This window comes from Budorcas taxicolor, chromosome 18, assembly GCF_023091745.1.
Source record: "Budorcas taxicolor isolate Tak-1 chromosome 18, Takin1.1, whole genome shotgun sequence".
Lineage (NCBI taxonomy): Eukaryota > Metazoa > Chordata > Mammalia > Artiodactyla > Bovidae > Budorcas > Budorcas taxicolor.
This window is the reverse complement of record NC_068927.1, coordinates 60,319,856-60,345,319: the sequence shown is the minus strand read 5'-3', so window position 1 is coordinate 60,345,319 and position 25,464 is coordinate 60,319,856. Positions and strand designations below refer to the sequence as shown.

Below are 25,464 nucleotides of genomic sequence, written 5' to 3'. Positions count from 1 at the left end.
GACTTACCTCCCAGTTACTCACTAAATTACTCTGACGATCTAAGTGATTAATTAGATGCTTCATTCTTGGCATTCTGGGGTCAATAGCCATTTGCACCACTGCCGATGTCACAGACACTGCTTTACTAACTTCAGTTCAAACACAAATCTTTATTCAAAATTGGATTAAAGATGCTCATACTACATGGGTCACTCAGGTTCAGAAAGATGAAAAGTTCAAGATAAAATTCAGGAATTAAAAACAGCCATCCAATGGGTTGGAGATCAATTAGTAGATTTACAAAAACAAGTATTATTAAATTGTGATTGGAATTCTACTCAATTTTGTATCACTCCTGTTCGGTTCAACCATAGTGCTTACAATTGGGGAAAAAATCAAATTTCATTTGCAAGATATGCATAATAATGCTTCCTTAAATGTACAATTATTGCAAAAGGAAATCCTTGAAACCTTCTATAAGAGTCTACCCTCTTCCAACAATTTGGAAACCTTAGCTGAACAGCTAGCTGATCAATTATCTGGGCTAGACCCTCAAAGATGGTTTCAAGGCATTACACATAGTATTTGATCTGGAACTATAACGCTGATAATTATCCTGGTGATTATAATTGGAACATACCGATGCCTTTCAACTAAAATTGTTCAAACTAAACAAACTCACTTGCTCAGGGCCTTTTTCACCCAAGTATCTACAGTCATCCCCAATTATGACAAAGTAAAAAAGGGGGAACTGTCAGGGGACATTCAACTTTAAAGGATTCAACATGATATTTTTTTCTTTTGTGTGCCGATTCTCAAGGACTCTATTCTTTATCAGTTCCTGGAAAACAGGTACTAGCAGAGCTGCACGCAGTTCTCAGGACTGAGGTCATGAGAAAGAGCATCTGCTAGGATTCCCTTCAGTGACCTTTTACTTGAAGGTAATCTATTCAGTTATGCCCCTCTACCTCAGGATATGGAATGCTTTCTGGCCCTTTCAAGATTGCTATTTGCTTTGCTTTTTGTTCAACGTTTTTACTGCCTAAAGTTGCCTTGTGTAAAGATATATAAACATGCGTTTTTGCAAATAAAGCACCCTTGTTTCACTCGAGACTTGGGTCCCCTGCTTCCTTCTTCTTGTCGAATCCATTCCTCAGGTCTAGGTCTACAAAGACCGTGACAGCTCTCTCTTCAATTTCCACAAGTAAGAGTAAGTCTTCTTTAATCATGGATACAACAGTTATTTCTATCCAATGGAGAACATGACCCTATTCCTATGCATTGTTCCTAGCACACCATCAGTCCCATGCAACTATCCCTCTCCTCCTATGCAAAGCTCAGGACTTTTAACATCTTGCCTACTCTGTTCAAGGTCAGTTGGTAGAACATTATGTTTTACAACAGGCTGGACTATGTACGGAAGGGCTTCCTGATCCTACTGACCGTGATGAGTCATGTCCTAGTTTTACATTATTTTCTCCCCTCCCTGTTGCTAATTCACACACACTATTGCATTTTGTAATTCAGGCTGTGTGTTTTTCCAGGGAACATGGATGTGAAGGAGTTGTATCTAATAAAGTCGGTCCCTTCATCTCATTGATTCCTTCCCAGAGACCATTGTGAAATGCATGTAGCAAATGCATTTGATCAATGTATTACCAAAGCCAAGCTCTTAGAGCTCACCACACAACAGGCCAATAAACTGAGAGACTTTATTCAGAAAGCCAGGAGACCAAAAAGATGGCGGACTACTGTCCCAAAGAATCATATTTGCTGAGGCAGAATTTGGGTTTCTTTTACACGAAAAGATCTCTGTAGCTTCTCTTCAAATATGGACTTACTGCAGTTGCTGAGTACCTGAACTAAAGTCATCAGAGAATACATAGAGTGAAAAAGGTAAAGGATTTGCCACAACCGCTGAGTCTGGGAAGTATGGCTCCACTATGTTCCTATCTTGTGACTTTTGGGTAAGATCCCTGCCACACACATTACATTGCTGTGTGTTTTCTCCAGGATAAATACTCTGATACTACTGGTGAGATGTGAGGATAGGGTATTTTGTTTTTTAACTTTTGTGAAATTGGTGAGGAATCTTTCTAGAATGAATTCATGTTCTAAAGACCTGACTAATCAATACATATATATCTGGCTTCTATCCAGTATGAATTTTCTCATGAAGCCTAAGATGTTGCCACACTCATGATATTTGTATGGTTTCTCAGTAGGATGAATTCTCTGAGCGACTGTAGGGAGTGAATTTTGAACTTTGAATTTTGAAGACTTCTACCATATACCACATTCACATGAGTTTCTCTCATGTATGGATTTTCTGATGTTTAGTGAGTGCTGAGACCTGAGTAAAGGATTTTCCACACTTGAAACATTTGAAAGGTTTCTCTATATGTATTCTCCGATGTCTTTTAAGGTGTGAATTTCGACTGAAGAACTTGCCACACTCATTACATCTGAAAGGTCTCTCTCCAGCATGAATTCTCCAGTGATGTTGAAGATGTGGTTTTTGACCAAAGACTTTTCCACACTCATCACATTTGAAAGGTTTCTCTATATGTATTCTCTGATGTTTCTGAAGGTGTGAATTTCGACTGAAGAACTTGCCACACTTATTACATCTGAAAGGACTCTCTCCAGTATGAATTCTCCTGTGACGTTGAAGATGAGGTTTTCGACCAAAGACTTTTCCGCACTCATCACATTTGTAAGGTTTCTCACCAGTATGGACTTTCTGATGCATTAAAAGGGTTGACTTTACAGGAAAGGCCTTGCCACACTCATCACACTTGTAAGGTTTCTCTCCAGTATGAATTGTCTGATGCTTTAAAAGGATTGACTTTAGACGAAAGGCACTGCCACACTCATCACATTTGTAAGGTTTCTCACCAGTATGAATTGTCTGATGCTTTATAAGGGTTGACTTTACAGGAAAAGCCTTACCACACTCATCACATTTGTAAGGTTTCTCTCCAGTATGAACTGTTGTCTGATGCCTTAAAAGGGTTGGCTTTAGAGGAAAGGCCTTGCCACACTGATCACATTTGTAAGGTTTCTCACCAGTATGAACTGTCTGATGATTTAAAAGGTTTGACTTTAGACGAAAGGCCTTGCCACACTCATCACATTTGTAAGGTTTCTCACCAGTATGAACTGTCTGATGACTTACAAGACTTGACTTTAGACGAAAGGCCTTGCCACACTCATCACATTTGTAAGGTTTCTCTCCAGTATGAACTGTCTGATGACTTAAAAGGGTTGACTTTACACAAAAGGCCTTGCCACACTCATCACATTTGTAAGGTTTCTCTCCAGTATGAACTGTCTGATGACTTAAAAGGGTTGACTTTAGGCGAAAGGCCTCACCACACTCATCACATTTGTAAGGTTTCTCACCAGTATGAACTGTCTGATGACTTAAAAGGGTTGACTTTACATGAAAGGCCTTGCCACACTCATCACATTTGTAAGGTTTTTCCCTCTGTGCTTTGACTTCTTGTGTTATTCCTGAAGGATTCATAAAATCATTCCCATATATATTAGAAACACTGGTTTGGACACTAGGAGGAATTCTGTGAAGTGGTGAAAATGAGAAACTGTTGTTGACAGAACTCTTAACTTCATTATATTCAGAAATTATTCTGCCAGTTTGAACTATCCGCAGTTTATCCTGAAAGTTAAATCCAAACCTCTTTCCAAAGGGTTTGATGTTTGCATCCTTTCTATCATGCGAATCTCTTTCATCAGGCACATTTCCATTAAGGCTTACAGGTGTGCCTTTGTAATTTCTTTTGTCATCTCTCCCCTGACACTCAAAGTCACACATATTTTCCTGACTTTTCCAAAGATGAAAATGTTTGATTTCACAGCTTTCAGGGCTTCCAAGCATCAATGTTTGGAATGTTTCTTGTTTACCACTGTCCGCATTGGGTTGTAAATGCTTGATCACATGTGTAGGAGAAATATCTACAAGATAAAAAGAATCATAGGTATCCTGCTCACAATAATTCAAAAATAAATGTTTCATGTTGAATATATATTACACCCAAAGTAATAATTACATCAAGTTATGAAACACCACAATGATGACCTTAAGTGTTTAGAAACACTAAAGGAATAGAATTCTTAAGAAAGCATAACATAAATTCACCGTTAAGGTAGCCTAGTTTTAAAAACCATATGCCAAACATACTCACATTGGACAATCTTTTGCCAACTCTCAGAAACAGAGTGTTTTTCTACCAGGACCCTTAGGAACGTATCAATCAACAGTTGTCTCAAATTGAAATGAAAAATATTAGACTATCATTGTATTCTGCAAACTTACTGTACATAAATAAATTCTAAACAATATATAATATATTGTAACATAAATAATCCAAAACCAAGCTTACCCAATTGATAATTAACTTTTCATAATTGGTTGTTTACAATTGAAAACAAATGAAAAATGAAAACTATGACTAAAACAATTTTTTGAAACAACATAGTTTTCTAAATCTGCTATAGAACTACGTACCCAGAAAGAAAAGGCATTTTACAATGTTAACAAGTAGTATGTGTCAGCTGTATTGCAGAATACATGCTAAAAGACCATCATCTGTAAATGACACATAAATTAAGATGTAAAATATTCACCAGTTTTCTAACAGCCAATAAACAATGCAATCCCCACCTATGTTGTTGTTGTTCAGTCGCCCAGTCGTGTTTGCCTCTTTGCGACACTGTGGACTGTAGCGCACCGGACTCCTCTGTCCATGGGATTTCCCAGGCAAGAATAGTGGAGTGCGTTGCCATTTCCTTCTCCATGGGATCTTCCTGACTCAGGGATCAAACCTGCTCTTCTGCATTAGCAGGTGAATTCTTTACCACTGAGCCACCAAGGAAGGCTACTGCTACTAAGGCTACTACCTGCTACTGCTGCTAAGTCACTTCAGTCGTGTCCAACTCTCTGCGACCCCATAGACGGCAGCCCACTAGGCTCCTCTGTCTTGGGATTCTCCAGGCAAGAATACTGGAGTGGGTTGCCATTTCCTTCTCCAATGCATGAAAGTGAAAAGTAAAAGTGAAGTCGTTCAGTCTCTTAGTGACCACATGGACTGCAGCCTACTGGGCTCCTCCATTCATGGGATTTTCCAGGCGGGATTTCCCAGGCAAAAATAGTGGAGTAGGTTGCCATTTCCTTCTCCATGGGATTTTCCTGACTCAGGGATCAAACCTGCATCTTCTGCATTAGCAGCTGAATTCTTTACCACTGAACCACCAAGGAAGGCTAATCTCTAGCCATGCACTATTCTTAATTACCTAGTTTAATGGCACCAAAATATAATAAATAAAAAGTGAGTGCTTTGTGTATTTATTGACTGGGGTCAGAAACAATATTGCTGAAAAATGTTGCAAGTGAAACGCATACAAGATATAATGTAGTTGAGGTTTGACAGAAAACAAAATTCGGTAAAGCATTCAATTAAAAAATAAATAAAATTTTAAGAAGATATAATGTAGAGCTAGAACAAATAATTTCACAATTTGCATGGAAATACAAAAAATCTCGAATAGCCAAAGCAATCTTGAGAAAGAAAAATGGAACTGGAGGAATCAACCTGCCTGACTTCAGGCTCTACTACAAAGCCACAGTCATCAAGACAGTAGGTACTGGCACAAAGACAGAAATATAGATCAATGGAACAAAATAGAAAGCCCAGAGATAAATCCACGCACCTATGGACACCTTATCTTTGACAAAGGAGGCAAGAATATACAATGGATTAAAGATAATCTCTTTAACAAGTGGTGCTGGGAAAACTGGTCACCACTTGTAAAAGAAAGAAAATAGATCACTTTCTAACACCATACACAAAAATAAACTCAAAATGGGTTAAAGATCTCAACGGAAGACCAGAGACTATAAAACTCCTAGAGGAGAACGTAGGCAAAACACTCTCCGACATACATCACAGCAGGATCCTCTATGACCCACCTCCCAGAATATTGGAAATAATAGCAAAACTAAACAAATGGGACCTAATTAAACTTAAAAGCTTCTGCACAACAAAGGAAACTATAAGCAAGGTGAAAAGACAGCCTTCAGAATGGGAGAAAATAATAGCAAAAGAAGCAACTGACAAACAAACAATCTCAAAAATATACAAGCAACTCCTGCAGCTTAATTCCAGAAAAATAAACGACCCAATCAAAAAATGGGCCAAAGAACTAAATAGACATTTCTCCAAAGAAGACATACAGATGGCTAACAAACACATGAAGAAATGCTCAACATCACTCATTATCAGAGAAATGCAAATCAAAACCACAATGAGGTACCATTTCACACCAGTCAGAATAGCTGGGATGCAAAAGTCTAAAAGCAATAAATGCTGGAGAGGGTGTGGAGAAAAGGGAACCCTCTTACACTGTTGGTGGGAATGCAAACTAGTACAGCCACTATGGAGAACAGTGTGGAGATTCCTTAAAAAACTGGAAATTGAACTGCCTTATGACCCAGCAATCCTACTGCTGGGCATATACACCAAGGAAACCAGAATTGAAAGAGACACGTGTACCCCAATGTTTATTGCAGCACTGTTTATAATAGCCAGGACATGGAAGCAACCTAGATGTCCATCAGCAGATGAACAGATAAGAAGGCTGTGGTACATATACACAATGGAGTATCACTCAGCCATTAAGAATTCATTTGAATCAGTTCTAATGAGGTGGATGAAACTGAACCCTATTATACAGAGTGAAGTAAGCCAAAAAGAAAAACAACAATACAATATACTAACGCATGTATATGGAATTTGATAGATGGTAACAATAATCCTTTATGCGAGACAGCAAAAGAGACACAGATGTATAGAACAGGCTTTTGGACTCTGTGGGAGAGGGAAAGGGTGGGATGATTTGGGAGAATGGCATTGAAACATGTATAATATCATATATGAAACAAATCACCAGTCTAGGTTTGATGCATGATACTAGATGCTTGGGGCTGGTGCACTGGGATGACCCAGAGGGATGGTACAGGGAAGGAGGAGGGAGGGGGGTTCAAGATGGGGAACACGTGTATACCTGTGGTGGACTCATGTTGATGTATGGCAAAACCAATAACAATATTGTAAAGTAATTAAACTCCAATGAAAGTAAATAAATTTATATTAAGAAAAGATATATTGTAGATGAAGTCGTATCATAAAGAACATGACAGAATATAGATATTACCTTTTTTAAACAAGTAAATTTTGAGTATTTACTATAAAACATGTACTACTGACAGCACTAATTTGCTTTAAAAGGCTTGAGGTAAATTAACATGTTTTTCTCTAATCAGAGAGGGAGACACATCCAATTGGCCCACAAATGGTAAGAGAACCAGGATATGAATCTGAACCTACTGGGACGACTGAGAATACTTATTTGTAAACATGACCACCCACCAAATGAACAGACTGCTGCTGCTGCTGCTAAGTCGCTTCAGTCGTGTCCAACTCTGTGCGACCCCACAGACAGCAGCCCACCAGGCTCCCCCGTCCCTGGGATTCTCCTGGCAAGAACACTGGAGTGGGTTGCCATTTCCTTCTCCAATGCATGAAAGTGAAAAGTGAAAGTGAAGTCGTTGAGTCTCTTAGTGACTGCATGGACTGCAGCCTACCAGGCTCCTCCATTCATGGGATTTTCCAGGCGGGATTTCCCAGGCAAAAATAGTGGAGTGGGTTGCCATTTCCTTCTCCAAGGGATCTTCTTGACTTGGGGATCAAACCAACTTGAAAGAAAATATCAAGGAAGATACAAGACAGACGTAGTCTGTTTAACTATTATTCAACCATCCCATCTCAGAATGGGCTGTGAGTTATCATGGATGCACAGAGTGATTTAGGTCATGTCCTGAGAAACATGTTCAATAAATGATCAGAGATTATCTTTACAGTGAGAGTATGTAGAAGGTGGAGGGACCTGATAGGTAAGAATAATGTTTCCAATCATATCAAGGTACTATGTGAGGACTGGTCAGGACTAAGCAAGGGCCTGCATGGAGCTTAGGGTACACAGGTTTATGTCAGATATCAGCTTGTGACTGCATCTCTTTGTGAAAATAACTGAGAGCGCAAACTAATATGTTGAACTTAAAAGAAAAGAACCAGTTCAGCAAGTTTATGAGCATTATACTATGGGAATGGGACAGAAACAAGAGAGATTTTAAAAGTGATATATGGAGAAAGCAGAATAATACCTGTTATACTATTTAAAATGTAATATATCCAACTGTGATTTTGTAAGTTACAATGGAATGCTTATATTCAAGAAAAACATACACAATATTCCAGGATATTGTGTAATAATCTTATTAGCAGAAATCAGGAGGAAAATCCAGGAAAAGGCTATCTAAACCTGGGTTCCTCTGCCAAGTATGATTAACCTCTCTATTGGACATTTATTTCATTTCTTCTTCCACACATGGTCATCTCAAGATCGAGGAGTATCAAAGGAAAGGAGGGATTGACACTGACTCTGGAAGACCTTCCCAGTTACAAAAGCCTTTCTGAGGCATCCAACTCTTTTTTGTAGAAAAAGGTTTTATTCTCCTAGGCCTTCCCTGAGTTCAAAAGAGCAGAATCAAACAGTTACTAATACATTAAAGGACATTAAAGGATCATACCACGATCAAGTGGGATTTATTGCAGGGATGCAAGGTTTCTCAATATCCACAAGTTAATCACTATGATACACCATAGTAACAGTCGAAGACTAAAACCATATGATCATCAATAGACTCAGAAAAGATTCTGACAAAATTCAAGTGCCATTTATGATAAAAACCGATCAGAAAGTCAGCACAGATGGACCCTCAGTTCAGTTCAGTTCAGTTCAGTCGCTCAGTCGTGTCCGACTCTTGGTGACCCCATGAATCATAGCACGCCAGGCCTCCCTGTCCATCACCAATTCCCGGAGTTCACTCTGACTCATGTCCATCGAGTCACTGATGCCATCCAGCCATCTCATCCTCTGTCGTCCCCTTCTTCTCCTGCCCCCAATCCCTCCCAGCATCAAAGTCTTTTCCAATGAGTCAACTCTTCGCACGAGATGGCCAAAGTACTGGAGTTTCAGCTTTAGCATCATTCCTTCCAAAGAAATCCCAGGGCTGATCTCCTTCAGGATGGACGGGTTGGATCTCCTTGCAGTCCAAGGGACTCTCAAGAGTCTTCTCCAACACCACAGTTCAAAAGCACCAATTCTTTGGCACTCAGTCTTCCTTACAGTCCAACTCTCACATCCATACATGACTACTGGAAAAACCATAGCCTTGACTAGATGTACCTTAGTCAGCAAAGTAATGTCTCTGCTTTTGAATATGCTATCTAGGTTGGTCATAACTTTTCTTCCAAGGAGTAACCGTTTTTTAATTTCATGGCTGCAATCACCATCTGCAGTGATTTTGGAACCCAAAAAAATAAAGTCTGACACTGTTTCCACTGTTTCTCCATCTATTTCCCATGGAGTGATGGGACCAGATGCCATGATCTTCGTTTTCTGAATGTTGAGCTTTAAGCCAACTTTTTCACTCTCGTCTTTCACTTTCATCAAGAGACTTTTTAGTTCCTCTTCACTTTCTGCCATATGGGTGGTGTCATTTGCATATGTGAGGTTATTGATATTTCTCCCGGCAATCTTGATTCCAGCCACCCTACCTCAACATAATTAAGACTGCATGTGTCAAACACACAGCTAACATCATCATACTCAACAGGGAAAAACTGAAAGCAATCCCCTTAACAACATGAATAAGACAAAAATGTTCATTATTGCCACTTTTATTCAACGTATTTTTGGAAGTCCTAGCCACAACAATCAGAAAAATAAAAAAATAAAAAATAAATAAAACGAATTCAAGGTAAAAAAAAAAGAAGAAGTAAAACTGTCACTATGATGCTACACACAGAAAATCCTGAAGATGCCACCAGATGACTACTAGACCTCATCAATGAACAGAGTAAACTTGCTGGATACAAAATATATAGAAAGCTGCTGCATTTCTATACACTAACAATGATATGTCAGAAAGTGAAATTAATGAAACAATCCCATTCACCATCTCAGAGAAGAGAACACAATTCTAAGGAATAAACCTACCTAAAAAGTCAAAAGAACTGTACTCATAAAACTATAAGATGCTGATGACTGATACCAAAGATGACACAAACAGATGGCACAAACATATACCATGTTCTTGGACTGAAAGAAGTAACACTGTCACAATGACCATACTATCCAAGGCAATCTACATAGTCAATGCAACCCTTCTCAAATTAACAATGACATATGTCATAAAACAAATACTTAATTTGTACCAAAATACAAAAGACTCTGGTATCTAAAATGATCTTGAGAAAGAAGAACAGAGCTGGAGGAATCATGTTCCCTGAGTTCAGACTATACTACCAACTGACAGTCAACAAATTGAAAGTGAACTTGCTCAGTCGTGTCCAACTCTTTGTGACCCCACTGACTGTAGACTACTAGGTTCCTCTGTCCATGAAATTTTCCAGGCAAGAATACTGAAATGGGTTGCCATTTCCTTCTCCAGCAATCTTCCTGACCCAGGGACTGAACCTGGGTCTCCTGCATTGTAAGCAGATGGCTTTACCATCTGAGCCACCAGGGAAGTGGTATGATGATGGCACAAAACAGAAACACACATCAGTAGAACAGGACAGAAAACCAAGAAATAAACCAATTTACTCAGTCAACTATTCTATAGCAAAGGAGGAAAGAATATAGAATGAAGAAGTCTCTTTAATAAGTGATGCTGGGATAAATGGATAGTTACATGAAAAAGAATGAAATTCCAACATTCTCTAACACCACATACAAAAATAAACTCAAAATGTGTAAAACATCTAAATGCAAGATCAGATACTGTAAAATTCATAGTGGAAAACAAATGAAAAACACTGACATAAATGTAAGCAAAATTTTTTTGAATATATCTCTTAGAGTCATGGTAATAAAAGCAAAATCGAACAAATGAGACCTAATTAAATTTAAAACCTTTTTGCAAAGCAAAGGAAACCAAAAAAAGAACAAAAATTCAACTTGTGGACTAGGAGCCTAAAAAATATGCAAATGATGCTACCTATCAGGGATTAATTTCCAAAATAAACAAACAGTTCATACAGCTTAATATCAAAACAAACAACCCAATAAAAAATGGGCAGAAGATCAAAACAGATATTTCTCCAAAGGAGACAAACAGATGACCAACAGTCACCTGAAAAGATGTTTGACGTCTCTACTTATGAGAGAAATGCAAATCAAAACCACAAAAATGTATCACCTCACACTGGTCAGAATGACCACCATCAAAAAGTCTACAAACAATAAATGCTTGAGAGGGTGTGGAGAAAAGAGAACCCTCCTACACTGTTGGAAGGAACATAAATTGGTACTGCCACTTTGGAGAATAGCATGGAGATTCCATAAAGAACTAAAAATACAGCTATCACATGAACCAGCAATTCCAACCCTGGGCATATATCCACAAAGGATGAAAATGAATTCAAAATGATACACGCACCCCAATGTTTTTAGCAGCACTATTTATACCAGCCAAAACACGGCAGCAACATAAATGTTCACTGACAGACAAAGGGATAAAGAATATGTGGTACATATATACAAGGGAATATTGTGAAGTGAAAGTAGCTCAGCCGAGTCCAGCTCTTTAAGACCCCATGACCTGCAGCTGCCAGACTACCCTGTCCATGAAATTCTCCAGGCAAGAACAGTGGAGTGGGTTGCCACCTCCACAGCATAAAACACAATGAAGTAATGCCTTTTGCAGCAACACAGACAGACTTAGGGATTATTCTAAGTGAAATCAGACAGAGAAAGACAAACATCATAGGATATTATATGTTGAACTGAAATAAATGATACAAATGAACTTATTCACAAAATAAACTCACCAGAATGAAAAACAAACTATGGTTACCAAAGGGGATAGTACAGGATGGTGATGGGGGCAGGAAAGGGAGAGATAAATTAGGAGTCTGAATATTTACAAACTAATGTATATACAAAATAGATAACAGGAACCAACGATATAGCTCAGGGAACTATATTGAGTATCTTGTAAACTGCTGTAAACCTGAAACACAACATTGTAAATTAACTATACTTAAAAAGTGGAGAAGGAAATGGCAACCCACGACAGTGTTTTTGCTTGGAGAATCACAGAGACAAAGAAGCCTGGTGGGCTGCCATCTGTGGGGTCGCAGAGAGTCAGACATGGCTGAAGCGACTTGATATGCATGCATGCATGCATTGGAGAAGGAAATGGCAACCCACGCCAGTGTTTTTGCCTGGAGAATCCCAGGGAGAGAGGAGCCTGGTGGGCTGCCGTCTGTGGGGTCGCACAGTCAGATACAACTGACGTGACTTAGCAGCAGCAGCAGCAGCAGCAGCATACCTAAAAAGAATGGTTAAAACAAAAACACCTCTTGCGGAGATGTTCAGCAGATGTTTCACAGGGGTGTAAAAACTACTAAATGGGGGAAGCAGTCTATGAAACAAGACATGTTGACAAAACTGAATACCCACCAGCAAAAGAATTTACTTGGAACATTATCTTACACTACAGACAAAAACAAACTCAAAATGGTTCAAAGACCTAAACCTAAGTCCCAAATGTATAAAACTCCTATAAGTAAACATGCAGGAAATGTTTCTGGAAATTAGACCCACAAATGATTTACCAGATATAACACCAAAAGCACAGGCCACAAAATAAAACCAGATATTAATAAATTGGACTATATCAAAATTATAAACTACTCTGCATTAAAGTGCAGTGAGTTTGAAAAGACAACAGTAGAAGAGAAAATATGTGGAAATCATACATCTGATAGTAAGTTGAGTACAAAGAATATATAAAGAATTTTAAGAGGGACTGATCACCAGTTCCACCATAGGGACCATTCCCCAATCAACCATCCAACACATTGCAAATACAAAACAGAAACACTAAGAGTAACACAGAAATTTGAACTCAATGATAAAAAAATACCTACAATGAACAGAACAACAGTGCAGCCAATAGCCCCATAGATATGAGAATGTGAACTTGGACAAAGTTGTCCTGGGATAAATTCCCATACCATTTACAGAGGCTAAAATATATGGTCCTTGATACACATCAACAACACTGTCATGGTGCCCTTGACAGAGTCTCCAAAGCCAGAAAATAACCTGGAAAGATGTATCAGGCTCTCGTGATACGTTCTCTCTCATCATCCTAGAACATACTGACCACTCTACTGGATAGCTTCAAGTGGTGACTTTGTACAGAGCAAGAAATTAACATTAGGAATAGTGTCTCCATCACAGTTTTCTGTTACCTACTAAATCCACTACACAGAGACTCACCAGAGGCTGCCAACTAAACATAGGTGGATTATCACAGCAAGGAAACCAGATAAAATTTCAGACCCTCAGGAATATATTTCAAGGAAATTGAAGAGGTAAAATGATACAAAGTAAGGAGAAAGGAACATCAGGAACAGTTGACATTCCCAGACTGGGTAGAGCAGCACAAGAGTAAAACTAATACAACATGAAGGTCAGACATTACAGCATCTTGAGATGGGACCATGCGCTCAACCTACAGATGGCAAGCTAAGAGCCCGCGAGATTCACATATGCTCCCCTCATAGGATCTAGGATCAAAAAGACGATCTCTCTACCCACTCTTACATTTTCCTAAGTAACAACCACAGAGGATCCAATCCACCAACTTGTCCCACTCCTAAACAGAAAAAAAAAGCCCTTTTGAGATACTTGTTTTTCTTTATATGTTGCAGTTTTGGCTACTTTTACATCACTCCCTGTTGGGAGCCAGCGTGAGGAACTCCGCCCATGGCAAAGGTCATGAGGAAGGAAGCTTGGCATACGCAAAGGCGTGATCAAGCCTCAGGAAACCCCCTGTTCCTGAGCGTCTGCTCCCAAAACCAGAGTACTTTCCGGGGAGCTCTCCCCCATAACCATTTCTCTCAGAGAAGGAGTTAACTTGCAGCTCCAGTTAAAAATTCCTGGGCGTGATAAGAGTGTTTCAACTTACGAACTCTGGAGGTTCTCTGGCCTGCCTGATCAGGCTCGTCCAGCCGCATGAGACTGTTTACAGCCTCCCAACTGTAAGAGGCACGGGATGTTTTAAAACTTTCTAAATACAGACTCTTTTGAGAAGTTAGAAGATGATTAGTATAGTATTAGTAGGTTGATTAGGAATTATATTGGTGAAGGGTTTTTTCATTTGTCCTGCCAATAATTACTGCTAATTCCCTGCCCTGGGTGTGACAAGGATGTCTCAGGTCAAACCTCTCTGCTGACAGACTAGCTTGTGTGACAGCCTCTCAGCCATAAACAGCACAGAGAGTTTGGAGTATTAGCATAGGGCTTTTTCTCATTGATGAGTCAATAATTGCCATCAGGCCTCCATATCCTTAGACACCTGGGAATATATTAATCAATGTATTTGAAATATAGAAAAGGAAATATAGTAGTTTTTTGATGTTAGCAATACTAGACTTTTTGAGTTAATGAATCTTCTCTTTTGTTATAGATCACTGTACTTTGTTATAAATCACTATAAATCACTGTGTCCTTGCTAGGCAAAAATGTAACTTTATCACTATCTTAAAACAAAACAGATCTTAAGGGGAATATTGGTGAAGGGTTTACATTTGTTGAGCCAATACTTGCTGCTAAATCTCCATATTCCTGTACTTATAATGAATATAACTAGCATATAGGAGAAATAAGTATTAACCTTTAAGATTAATCATGATAAACCTTAGGTTAAGTAAATTTCTTTCTTGATTGTAACTCACTACACCCTCACCCTATAGGAATGCAACTTTATTTGGAGGGTGGCGCCTGATTTAAGAAAAAATCACCCCAGGAAAAGTAAGTTTTCTGGTTAACTGACCAGTATCAGAAAGGGCCATAAAATGTCAGCAGACCTCATGGCTAAAAGATGATGAAACTCATAAGACCTTTGTATATGAAGCACCTGATTGTGACAAGGGTCAGGTCTGCTGACCCCCACATGACTCTGTATTCATCCCTATGTATAACAAAAAGGTATATAAACAAACCTGAAAAATAAAGAAATCGGATCAGTTTCTGGAAAGATTGATTCCCCCGTGTTGTTTCTTTCTTCCTCTCTGCTTTCCTGGCTGAATTACCGTCTGAAATGTGGGTACTCACCAAGCCTGCTAATTCTGCCTGGGCTTCTGAGGTCAGACCAGGGAGGCCTCAGTGCCTCCTCTCCTTTGAGAAAATGGAAAGACGCCTGTGGCCTACCTAGGGGGTGATTGGTATTCCATGTAAACCAGTTATTCAGCCTCTTTTCTCCACTAATTCTCCTACTACACTGTTTCTAATCTCCCTCTATATCTGTAATTAAATAAGTTTTTTCCAGGATGCCGACTCCGTCCCCACGTTCGAATCACCCTGGATCCACCGGGGCTGGACCCCGGCAACTCCCCACTGTCCAGAGCTTTTTCTCAGGCTCCAATGTGGAGATAATATTCAGATCAGAAACAGAAATTCTGGGACTCCCCTGGTGATCCAGTGGTTAAGACTCTGCATTTCCAATGCAGGGGGTACAGGTTTGATCCTTCAGAGAACTAAGATCCCACATGCAGAATGGTGCAGCCAAGAAAAAGTAAACAAGCAAGCGAAAGCAAACAAATAGATATTTAGCGTTGTCAGAAGAAAGAAATCTAAAGTGCTGTGGATTTTTTAAAACACTGAGCAAAAGTCAAAAAGAAGAAAATAGGAAATCGGGTGTTTTGGTTTTTTTTTTTTTTTAACATTTGCCAGTGAGCTTCGTACATAATTAAGCTCTGGGACAAGCTCAGATATGACATGAAACAGACACAGCATCTGAAGAGGGTCAGTTTAACCTTGTGAAGCTGTGTCATGCCCCAGTAACCAGAACTCTCACATGAAAGACCTCAGGGCCTCCCAAGGGGCACACAGGGAAAATGCAGATACCCAAGGGCAGCTCTGGAAGGAAGTCATCCTTACCCAGCGAGAGCAGGTTCCTATAGGTCTCCAGCATCACGTCCCTGTACAAGGCCCTCTGAGCAGGATCCAGGAATTCCCACTCCTCCTGAGTGAATTCAATGGCCACGTCCTCAGAGGTCAGTCGTTCCTGAAATGAAACCACATGTCACCAAAAGGGCCATGAAAACTTCTCATTTTCATGCAAAAGAGGAAGGGCGGTAAGGGGCAAGGATTGACTTGGTTGAAGTATGTGTTCTAACAGATCCATGCAGGGGTATCTGGAGGAACTATGGATCTCTAATTTTAATTTCTTATGCTTTTTGCCAAGACCTTATGAGATTATCCAATTAATATGAGTTTTTCATCATTGTTCAAAATCCATGAAATATATAAAAATAAAGCTCAACACTGTTTTGCCTATACAGAAGTGTCAGACATTATGTTCTAGTCAGTGAGCACAACTCATTATCTCAATGAGGTACAGCATGAGTGGTGTCTTCAGAGATGACAAAGTCCACGGCACTTTTAATGGAAAGGTCAAAATTTTCAGGTATGATGTTGATAACAGCAGCAAGGACCGAAAGTGTCTGAAGGCTTCCTGTTACTCTAAATTACTGTAATATTACTCTAAACATTAAATAAGTACTTTATAGGCATGAACATTTCATCAGTATAATAGCTCATTGAAGAACCATGTGTTCCCACCTTACAGAAGAAGACCTGTGTCACAGACACTCTGAGAAACTCGACTCAGATCAAGAAGGTAAGAAACGTTACATGAAGCACCTGAACTCAGAAGCTTGGGCTCAGCAACTGAAGCTTCAGCATCTAACAGTGAAGTAATACAGAGAACGTTACAAGTCCTTTGACAGAGGGCTCCTAAAGAAAACTTGAAAGAAGTCCAAGGTGAGCCTCTTCCCTGCCCCTCTGTCTTCTCTGCAGGGGGAGCAGCTCTCGGGCCCCCAGCCTTCATCCCTTGAAAATGGACACCTGTGCCAAAGTAGTCTCTACACCCTCCCTGATTGGGAGAACCTCCCCACTGTTGAATGATCACTGTCTGCAGTGGTGGTGAAGGGCTGGAGACACTGACCCATGAGAGCCACAGCAGCTTGGCAGCCCCAGGTCCCCGGACCATCTCACATTCCTAGCCACAGCTTCCAAACCAGTGCCATTTCAAAGGACTTTGACACAGCAGCCAAGTTCCCTGGAGCTGGAACTGCCATAGCAGGGGTGGCTGGCTCCAGGGCTGGAAGTGGGACTGTGTTTGGGAGCTTCATCACTGTTATGCCAGGAACCCTGCTCTGAAACAGTAGCTCTTCTACGCCATGGGCTTGGCCCTCTCAAAAGCCATGGGGCTCTTTTGGCTGATGGTGGTCTAGCTCATCTTCATGATGTGAAGGAGCTGTTTCCACCTCCTATAGTTCTTTCTCCTGTGTCTGCCCTGTATGTTCCCTTTCCTGGAACTCCCCAGGCAGCCTGGGGTAAGTGGTGGGCTCAGGGTTTGACAGAAGGAAAACAAATAAATATTGTATTAATATGAAAAAAAAAAAAAGTCCAGGGTGAACAATGTGGAATGGCATGAAAGGTCATTACAGACGTGGATACAGAAACACAACTCTTAGTAATTTACTACTTAAAACACTAACAGGATTGTTTAGAAAATTTCAAGGCCACAGATTATACTGATAATATAATTTCAACTGAAAAGAAAAGGTGATATGTAGTTTTTAAATCATGATGTCTTCTATCTAAACCACAGACTTGCACATGCATGCATGCTTATCTATAAAAAATTAACTGACATGAGAGGATTCATCTTTTGACAGATTTCTTGGACAATTTTATATCATCCTTTTATTCACATGTGTTTCAGTATCTTTCAGACGATAAAAATATATCCTTTGAAATCAGCTGAGTTTGTCAACAGGATTCTATACTAGGCTACCAAAAGAAAACTGGTAAAAACATTAAAAAAAAAATACTTGAACTCAATTCATAATAAAATTACCATATACAAAGATACAAATATAATTTTATTCATTTAGAGTTATATAGCAAGGCATTAACAGAAGCCAAAGACTTTCTTTGCTTTTTTTTCCATTAATAAAACAGTGATTTGAAATTAGAAGCGTCATTAGATTATGACCAAAAAAAATTATCACAATAGCAAAGTAAAAAAACTTCTTGGAGAATTAAAAATCATGGCAAAAAATAATATGGAAAAAAATATAGTTATTAAGCAAGACTGTCTCAAGGAACATCATGATAGGAAGGAAATATTCAATACATTCCTTCTGAAATTACAGTGGCATGAAAGGAGCTGTCCAGGGTGCCTGTCTTTCACCACCATACGATGCACAGGAGAAGAGGCCACTAGAAGTAACAGGAGGAAAAACCCAGGGCAGGAGACACAGAGTTTGTCAGAGCTGAAACAGGTAGTACTCACAAACCTAAGGACATGGACAGGTGAAAAGTGAAAGAATGGAAAAAGACAGTCCATCCTAAAGAGAGCAGGGGAGACTGTTATATCAGACAAAATAAACTGAAGGAAAAAAAAAAGTGCAATGAGATAAATATTGTATAATGATAAAACTGTCAAATTACCAAAAAGCTGTAACAAGTAAAAATATATATACATCTAACATTAGATATCTCAGAAAAATGAAGCAAATATTGAACAGGCATGTACAGCTCACACGGCCCAACAAAAGCATAAAGCACATGTATCTCAAGGACACAGAAAACATTCTCTATGAGAGACCACGTTAGGCCAAATTAACCATTTTAAGAGACTGATACCATAACAGTATCTTCCCTAACAACAACGAAATAAACACAAGAAAAAAAGAAAATTCCTCACATGTGGACATTAAACAATTCACTCTTACACCACAAATGGGTCTAAGAAAAAAAAATCACATGGAAATTTTTAAATACATGGATGAAAATGAAAAGACAACATTACAAAATTTATAACACACAGAGAACACTGTACTAATAAAGTCTGAACTGTAAAATGCTTACAGTAAAAAAAAGAAAAGATCTTAAATCTGAAACCTATTTTTATACCTCTAGGAAGCAGAAAACAGAAAACAAACTAAACTCAAGTTTAGCAGAAGGAAACATGTAAATAAGAAAGATTAAACCAGAGATACAATAGAAAGTAGAAAAATATAAAAATCAACAAACCAAGAGTTGATGTTTTGAAAAAACTGTATAGGAAAACCCCACCTTGACTAAAGAAAAGAGAAAAAAGATTCAAATAACTGAAAACAGATATGAAACAGGAGTGATCACAACTGAGGTCAAAAAGATAAGGAAGTACTATGACCGATAATACCTATAAATGACAGAATATAGGAGATACTGGCAAATTCTCAGAAACATACAAACTATTTTACTTATTAAGAAATAAAAAAATTGAGAAGTGTTGAAAGTGAAAGTGATAGCCACTCAGTCGTGTCTGACTCTTTGTGACTTCATGGACTGTAGCTCACAAGGCTCCTCTGTCCACGGAATTTCTCTAGACAAGAATACTGGACTAGACAGCCATTCCTTTCTCCAGGGAATCTTCTGACCCAGGGATAGAACCTGGGTCTCCCGCATTGCAGGCAGATTCTTTATGATTTGAGTCACCAGGGAAGCTCATTATAACTAGAGAGATTTAAAAAGTAGTCAGAAACCTTTAAGAAAAATATAGGACCAAATTCTGCCAAACATTTACAGAAGAATTACCACTAATCCTGCTAATTCTATGGAGCAAGCACGGTTCTAATAGTTTGCTGACTTCCCAAAGACACAAGAAAGGAAAACTAGAAACCAATACCCCTGACGAATACTGATGCAAAATTAAAATACTTGCAAACCAACTTTAACACATATTAAAAAGAATTGGGGAAACAGACACAGAGAACAGATTGAGGTGGGAGGGGAGGAGAGGGTGAGATGTATGGAGAGAGTAACATGGAAACTTACATTACCACATATAAAGTAGAGAGCCAATGCGAATTTGCTAACTGACTCAGGGACTCAAACAGGGGCTCTCTAACAACCTACACGGGTGGGATAGGGAGGAAGATGGGAGGGAGGGGACATATGTATACCTATGGTTGATTCATGTTGGAGTTTGGCAGAAAATAACAACTGTAAAGCAATTATCCTTCAATTAAAATAACTTAAATAAATAAATAAAAAGATCTGACACCATGACCAAATGGATTTTATTCATATAAGGCAAGGAGAAGTCAACATACAAATATCAATTAATATGACACACTACACTGACAGATTAAAGGAGGAAAAAAAAAAAACAGGATCAACTCTATGGGGAGACAGGATCTAAGTGGAGATGACAGGGCCGGAGGGAAGGCCCCAGGTGACTGTGCATGTACAGGAGTCACACAGGACACTCCAGAGTCAGACACGATTAGCAAGTCCAGAGAAGGGCATTTCAGGAAGGATAGACTAAATATGACCTTACCTGAGAAAGAGCCATGCCTGACTCCTTTTCTTTCCTCTTCCTTAATTTCAGGGCTTCCTCAGGCAACACGAGTCTTCAGAGGTCTATCATGAAAATTGAAAACATGCTGCTTAATGCTAAGAGTCAACATATCCCCTTCCTGAGCCCCAACCACACACACACAGGGAAGCCCTCACCATGAGGAACAGACAGGCCCCTGTGGCCACTGTCTCAGGAGGGACTCAGGACAGTCTTCCGCAGAGAGACCAACATGGGACTTTCCCACACTTTCCCTTGGATCACACTCCCCTCCTGCTGAGGCCTCACGTACACAGCAGCAAGAGGCACCTCTGCTGACCAGGCAGTCTCCTTCAGGTCACACAGCAGGTCCTGATCCACTCCCACTCAGAACAGAGCATCCCCTCCTCCGCCCAGATCTCAGCCCTCAGGACTGGGAGGACTCAAGAGTCCTCATGCTCCGTGAGGGATCCAGACTGGAATCAACTGGGCCATCTTAAACATTCTCAAGCTGTGGACCAACGCAAACTACCTGAAGGGGAATCTCTGGTCAGAGGGTACAAAACATATGTTTCGGGAGCCGCGTTAGGCATTACTGACAAAATGGAGGCACGGCCCCAACCCCCTCTCCTTGTTTCATAGACACGGACCCGGGATGAAGGAGTTAGGTCTTGTGATTCTGACTTGTTTTTTCCTTTGCTCGGTTGAGTTGACTGAAAAGAATGTTAAGGTGCTTATTGTCCTTGAGAGGAGAATGAGAAGGCACAAAGCCTTTAGCAGTTGTGCCCAGAGAATAATCCATAAAGTTAACCATTGACATTTGTTCAAGGATCTTTACAAGAGTGTTCAAGGATGAGCACGTAGGCCGCAGCTTGAGGCCACGGGAAGGATTCTCATCTGAGACCTATTTGTGAGGGAAATGTTTATGGCAATGGAAGTTTGCCAAATTTAGTGTTTAGGAATAATTAAGAATATTTAGAAGCTAAAAATTTAAGGAATGTGGTAGTGCTAGCATGTTTTACTATAGCTTATACAGATTAGGAATTTCAGAGATATTAATAGCGAGAAGCCTTTTTAGGAGATAGTGAACTTAGGATGCTAGGGGCAAAGAGGATTTAGAAAGATAAGAAATAAACTGAGCAATGTGGTTTGCAGCGGAGACACAAGCATGAGTTTCAATATAATCACAAGTTAAAGTAAACAGGATTCTGAGAGAATCCCTGAAGCAGAAACTCTGTTTGAAGGGCCACAATGTTTTATGGAGACAATAAATCTGGGTGAGGGGAAACTGAAAATTCTAAACCTCTGACCTAGTGCTTTTGTCAAAGTATAAAAGAGAACCTGAAGCTTGAAATAAACATGCAGCCCCATACCTTGAGTCAAAGGATGCATCATTCTACGCTGACACCGCTCATCTCTTCAGGCTGATTCCTTGGCTGCTGCAGCTGGACTCTGGCACATGTGTATGCAAAATACGTCATCAATGAAACGTGAAGCCTGGACTGAGCACCATTCAGAGGAGACAAGCACGCCCCCCCCCCCCCCGCCCCCTTTTCCTTTCCCAGCCTTACTAAGGTGTAACTAACAAAAATGGTATAAATGTACTGCGTACAAAGTGATCATGTGATAGACTCATACACTGAATAATTATTATAGTCGAGGAAGTTACACTTCCACCTATGACTACACTGTATTATTTCTCTCTGGGCAAATTTCAAGGATATAGAAGCACTACTGGCAGCATGCAGTACCTCAGATCCCCAGAACTTACGTATTTTACAACAGAAAATCTCTACTCTTTCACTACCAGTGCCCCATTTCCCCCTCCACCCACCTCCTGGTAAAGCCTTATTACTCGATGGCTCTATGAGTTCGACAGGTCTAGTTTCCACATAGGGTCTGTCCTCCTTTGTCAGGCTTATTTCACTTGGCATAATGTTCTCTAGGTTCATTCATTCTGGCATAAATGCAGGATCCTTGATTTTTATGTTTTATATACAGAGAAAAAATAGTTCATGAATATACAGTATACAATTAATATTTCTATACCACACTTTTGTAATGTATTCTTTTGTCAAGAGACATCTGGGCTGTGTCTATGCCTTCACTACTGCAAATCCAGTCACACTCATGGGAATGTGGACATATCCCTGAAAAACTGATTGCTCTTCCTTTGGATATCTGTCAGAAATGGGTTTGACAGACTGTAGGCCTGTTGTTTATTAATTTCTTAAGGAACTTCCATTTTATTTTCCAACACAGCAGAACCATTTACATTACCACCAACAGTGCAGTTAAGATTCCGTGTTTTCTGTACTGTGCCTGTATGTGTGATTATTTTGGGAGGGACAGGAGTGGATAACACAGAACCCAGCCTGGGCAGCAAGACAGTTGCAGCTGCATCTTCTAGAGGACAAGCCTCCAGGCTGCAGATCACTGCGGCATCGCTGCCCTCTGATTTTTTTGGAGCCATCCTCCCCTACATCACGGGACTTTATGACTCTTCTCAGGCTGGGCCCAGAGATCCCTACCGAGCAGGACCACCTTTATAACAAGCATTCCGTGATCTGAACCTTAGTACTCCTATTTTCCCAGCAGGACTCAAACAAACTTACAAACTTTCATGGTATCCAACAGAGTCTCCACAGAGCCCATAATGAGACTCTAACCCTCTTCTACAAACACAAAGCATCCCAAGCCCTGATAGCTCATGCATGAGGCAAAATACAAAAGAGGACACCCAAAGATTCACAGACACAAGACACTATATTTTCATGTACAGTGAGTGATCCAGGTCAAACATCGAAATCTCCAAAGACTATGAAAAAAGAGGGATAATTCCAATGATGCACATGGCCCACTGAGACCTTCAGCATCTTCTAAGGAAACCCTCCAGATTCTCTTGGTATCTTCCCAAATGCACATGAACCTTTCTGCACCGGCAACCCCAAGTACACAATGATACCAAAGTTGATGCAAAAAATGACCTGAGATTTTCACTGTTACGCTATGGTGCCTGCCTGCTAAAAGAGCCAACAAAAGCCAGGGAGTGGAGTGGATGCTGGGGACACCTGCTAGAACCAGCCCCTCAAGCCCAAGGCTCCCATCCTCTTGCACCCACAGGTGCCTGCGGGCTCAGCCCAGGCCACAGTTCTAACAGTGGAAAAGGACTTCTCTTGGCTGAATTCCACATCCTTCACTGCTGCTCACGTGTGGTCACGAGTTGTCAAATCAAACTTGTGCAGGCACATGTCAGCCTCAGCACTGCTGTCCTGGGGAACACTAGCTCGGGCAGTAGAACCGCAAATCACTGCATGCGGGCTCTCCAACAAACCCGCTTCCAGGTGCTCCAGCCTAAACGGAGACATTTTCTTCCAACAGATCCACACACCCCTTGTCCCTGCAACTACACTTGGGATGGGCACACATGCCATTCACTGGGCTCACCTTGATGCTCCCAAGTACTGCCACAACCCTCATGCAGACCCCACCAGGCTCCCTCTGCTCTCCCCATTTGTCTACCTCTCCTCCCTTAAGACTGGACTAAGCAAGACTGAAGCACACAGGGGTTTCCTGGCAAAGGGGATCACAAGAGTGCCCACGAGCTACCACCCAAAGGACACTGCACATGCAGTATGAAATCAAGAGACTGGCCCTCCTGCGAAAGTCTGCCACCACCTGGGGATATTATGGAGTCCACGTACAAAGGCGTTTGAGATGAGGAAGTCTCAAAGCAAGGGTCTCCAGGTCTCACTCTCTCCTGTTTTCTCCACCCACACCTACTTGGAAGATATTCTAGCTCTTGGGGGGGCACAGGGGGCAGCATCTTCTTCCTGCCCCATTAGGTTTTGGATTTCTGCTCATCCTCAGCGCACTGAAATCACAACACTGACACTGAGCACATGAACTCCTAGATGGCAAAGCTGCTGTCCATGATGGTGACTGGTCCCTAAATCGACAGAGCTTAGATCTGGGGGCTGCAGAGGATGAAACCCAGCAGACGAAATACGGGGACATCTTAGCCCACTGCTTGAGGACACCAGTTCTGCAGGGCTTTTCAGGACTTCCTATATTTCTTGGCTCATCTTTTGAGTAATTAAGTAGTCACATGGGGTAAAGATCAACTACAGCTGAAATGTCCAGAACATGGGAAACATCTTCATCACCTGCCCTGTTCTCTTGGTCTTCCCTGAGGATTATTCAGCCCAACCCATAGTCCTGTCGTCTACAGACATTTCCAGTAACAGGTACTGCAGCCATGCTGGGAAGAGGAACACTATAAGCCCTAAAAAGAGGGAAACCAGGAAGGACTCAAAATAACCCATGAAGAATGGCATTAATTTCTACTGATGGTAACTGATACACAGGCAATAAACCTGGGTAACATGAGAAAGACTGTTAGGAGGGGATGGGGAGACCTCTCTGAGCCTAGACTTGAAGGGTGACAAAGGGCCTGAGGCACGGTGACCTGAAGGTGAGAAAAGGATCTACAATGTCAGACAGAAATGGTTTGGGTATTTGGAAACAGAGAAAAGGTAAATACGACCAGGACAGGCTGAACCATGAGCAAAGGGTCAGCTCCCAGGATGAGGCTGGAGACACTGACAGGGCCCTGAGCTTGACAGAGGGCTGTGGAGAAACAGCAAGGAGTCAAGCTTTTGACCCAACAAATGAAAGCTAGAGGAGGTCTGAACATAAGGACCTAAAAAAAAAAAAAAACTCCCTTCAGATTTAGCCTCATTCATAGAAGTCATCTAATTCTGAGCCTGTGATCCTGCCTCCATCCTACAGTTTTCCTTTTCCTTTTTCATTCAGGGAGGACTGGGATCTATTTAAAATTCTCATTACCACCAGAAACTCCCTCCAAACCAGAAATGCAACACACAGACACACAGCCAATTTGGCTAATCATTTCAGGGGTCAGCGTTGC

At 40.6% G+C, this 25,464-nt stretch overlaps 1 protein-coding gene across 1 annotated transcript; it reads right to left on the bottom strand.

Annotated features, from left to right (window-relative positions):
- Window positions 1–2,279: 2,279 nt before the first annotated feature.
- LOC128064032 (zinc finger protein 83-like) lies at window positions 2,280–23,902 on the bottom strand. The gene is given in 6 exon segments (XM_052656852.1): window positions 2,280–3,983; window positions 13,826–13,872; window positions 15,530–15,598; window positions 16,079–16,205; window positions 20,538–20,610; window positions 23,745–23,902. Coding segments are annotated over 6 exon segments (2,178 nt in total).
- Window positions 23,903–25,464: the final 1,562 nt, after the last annotated feature.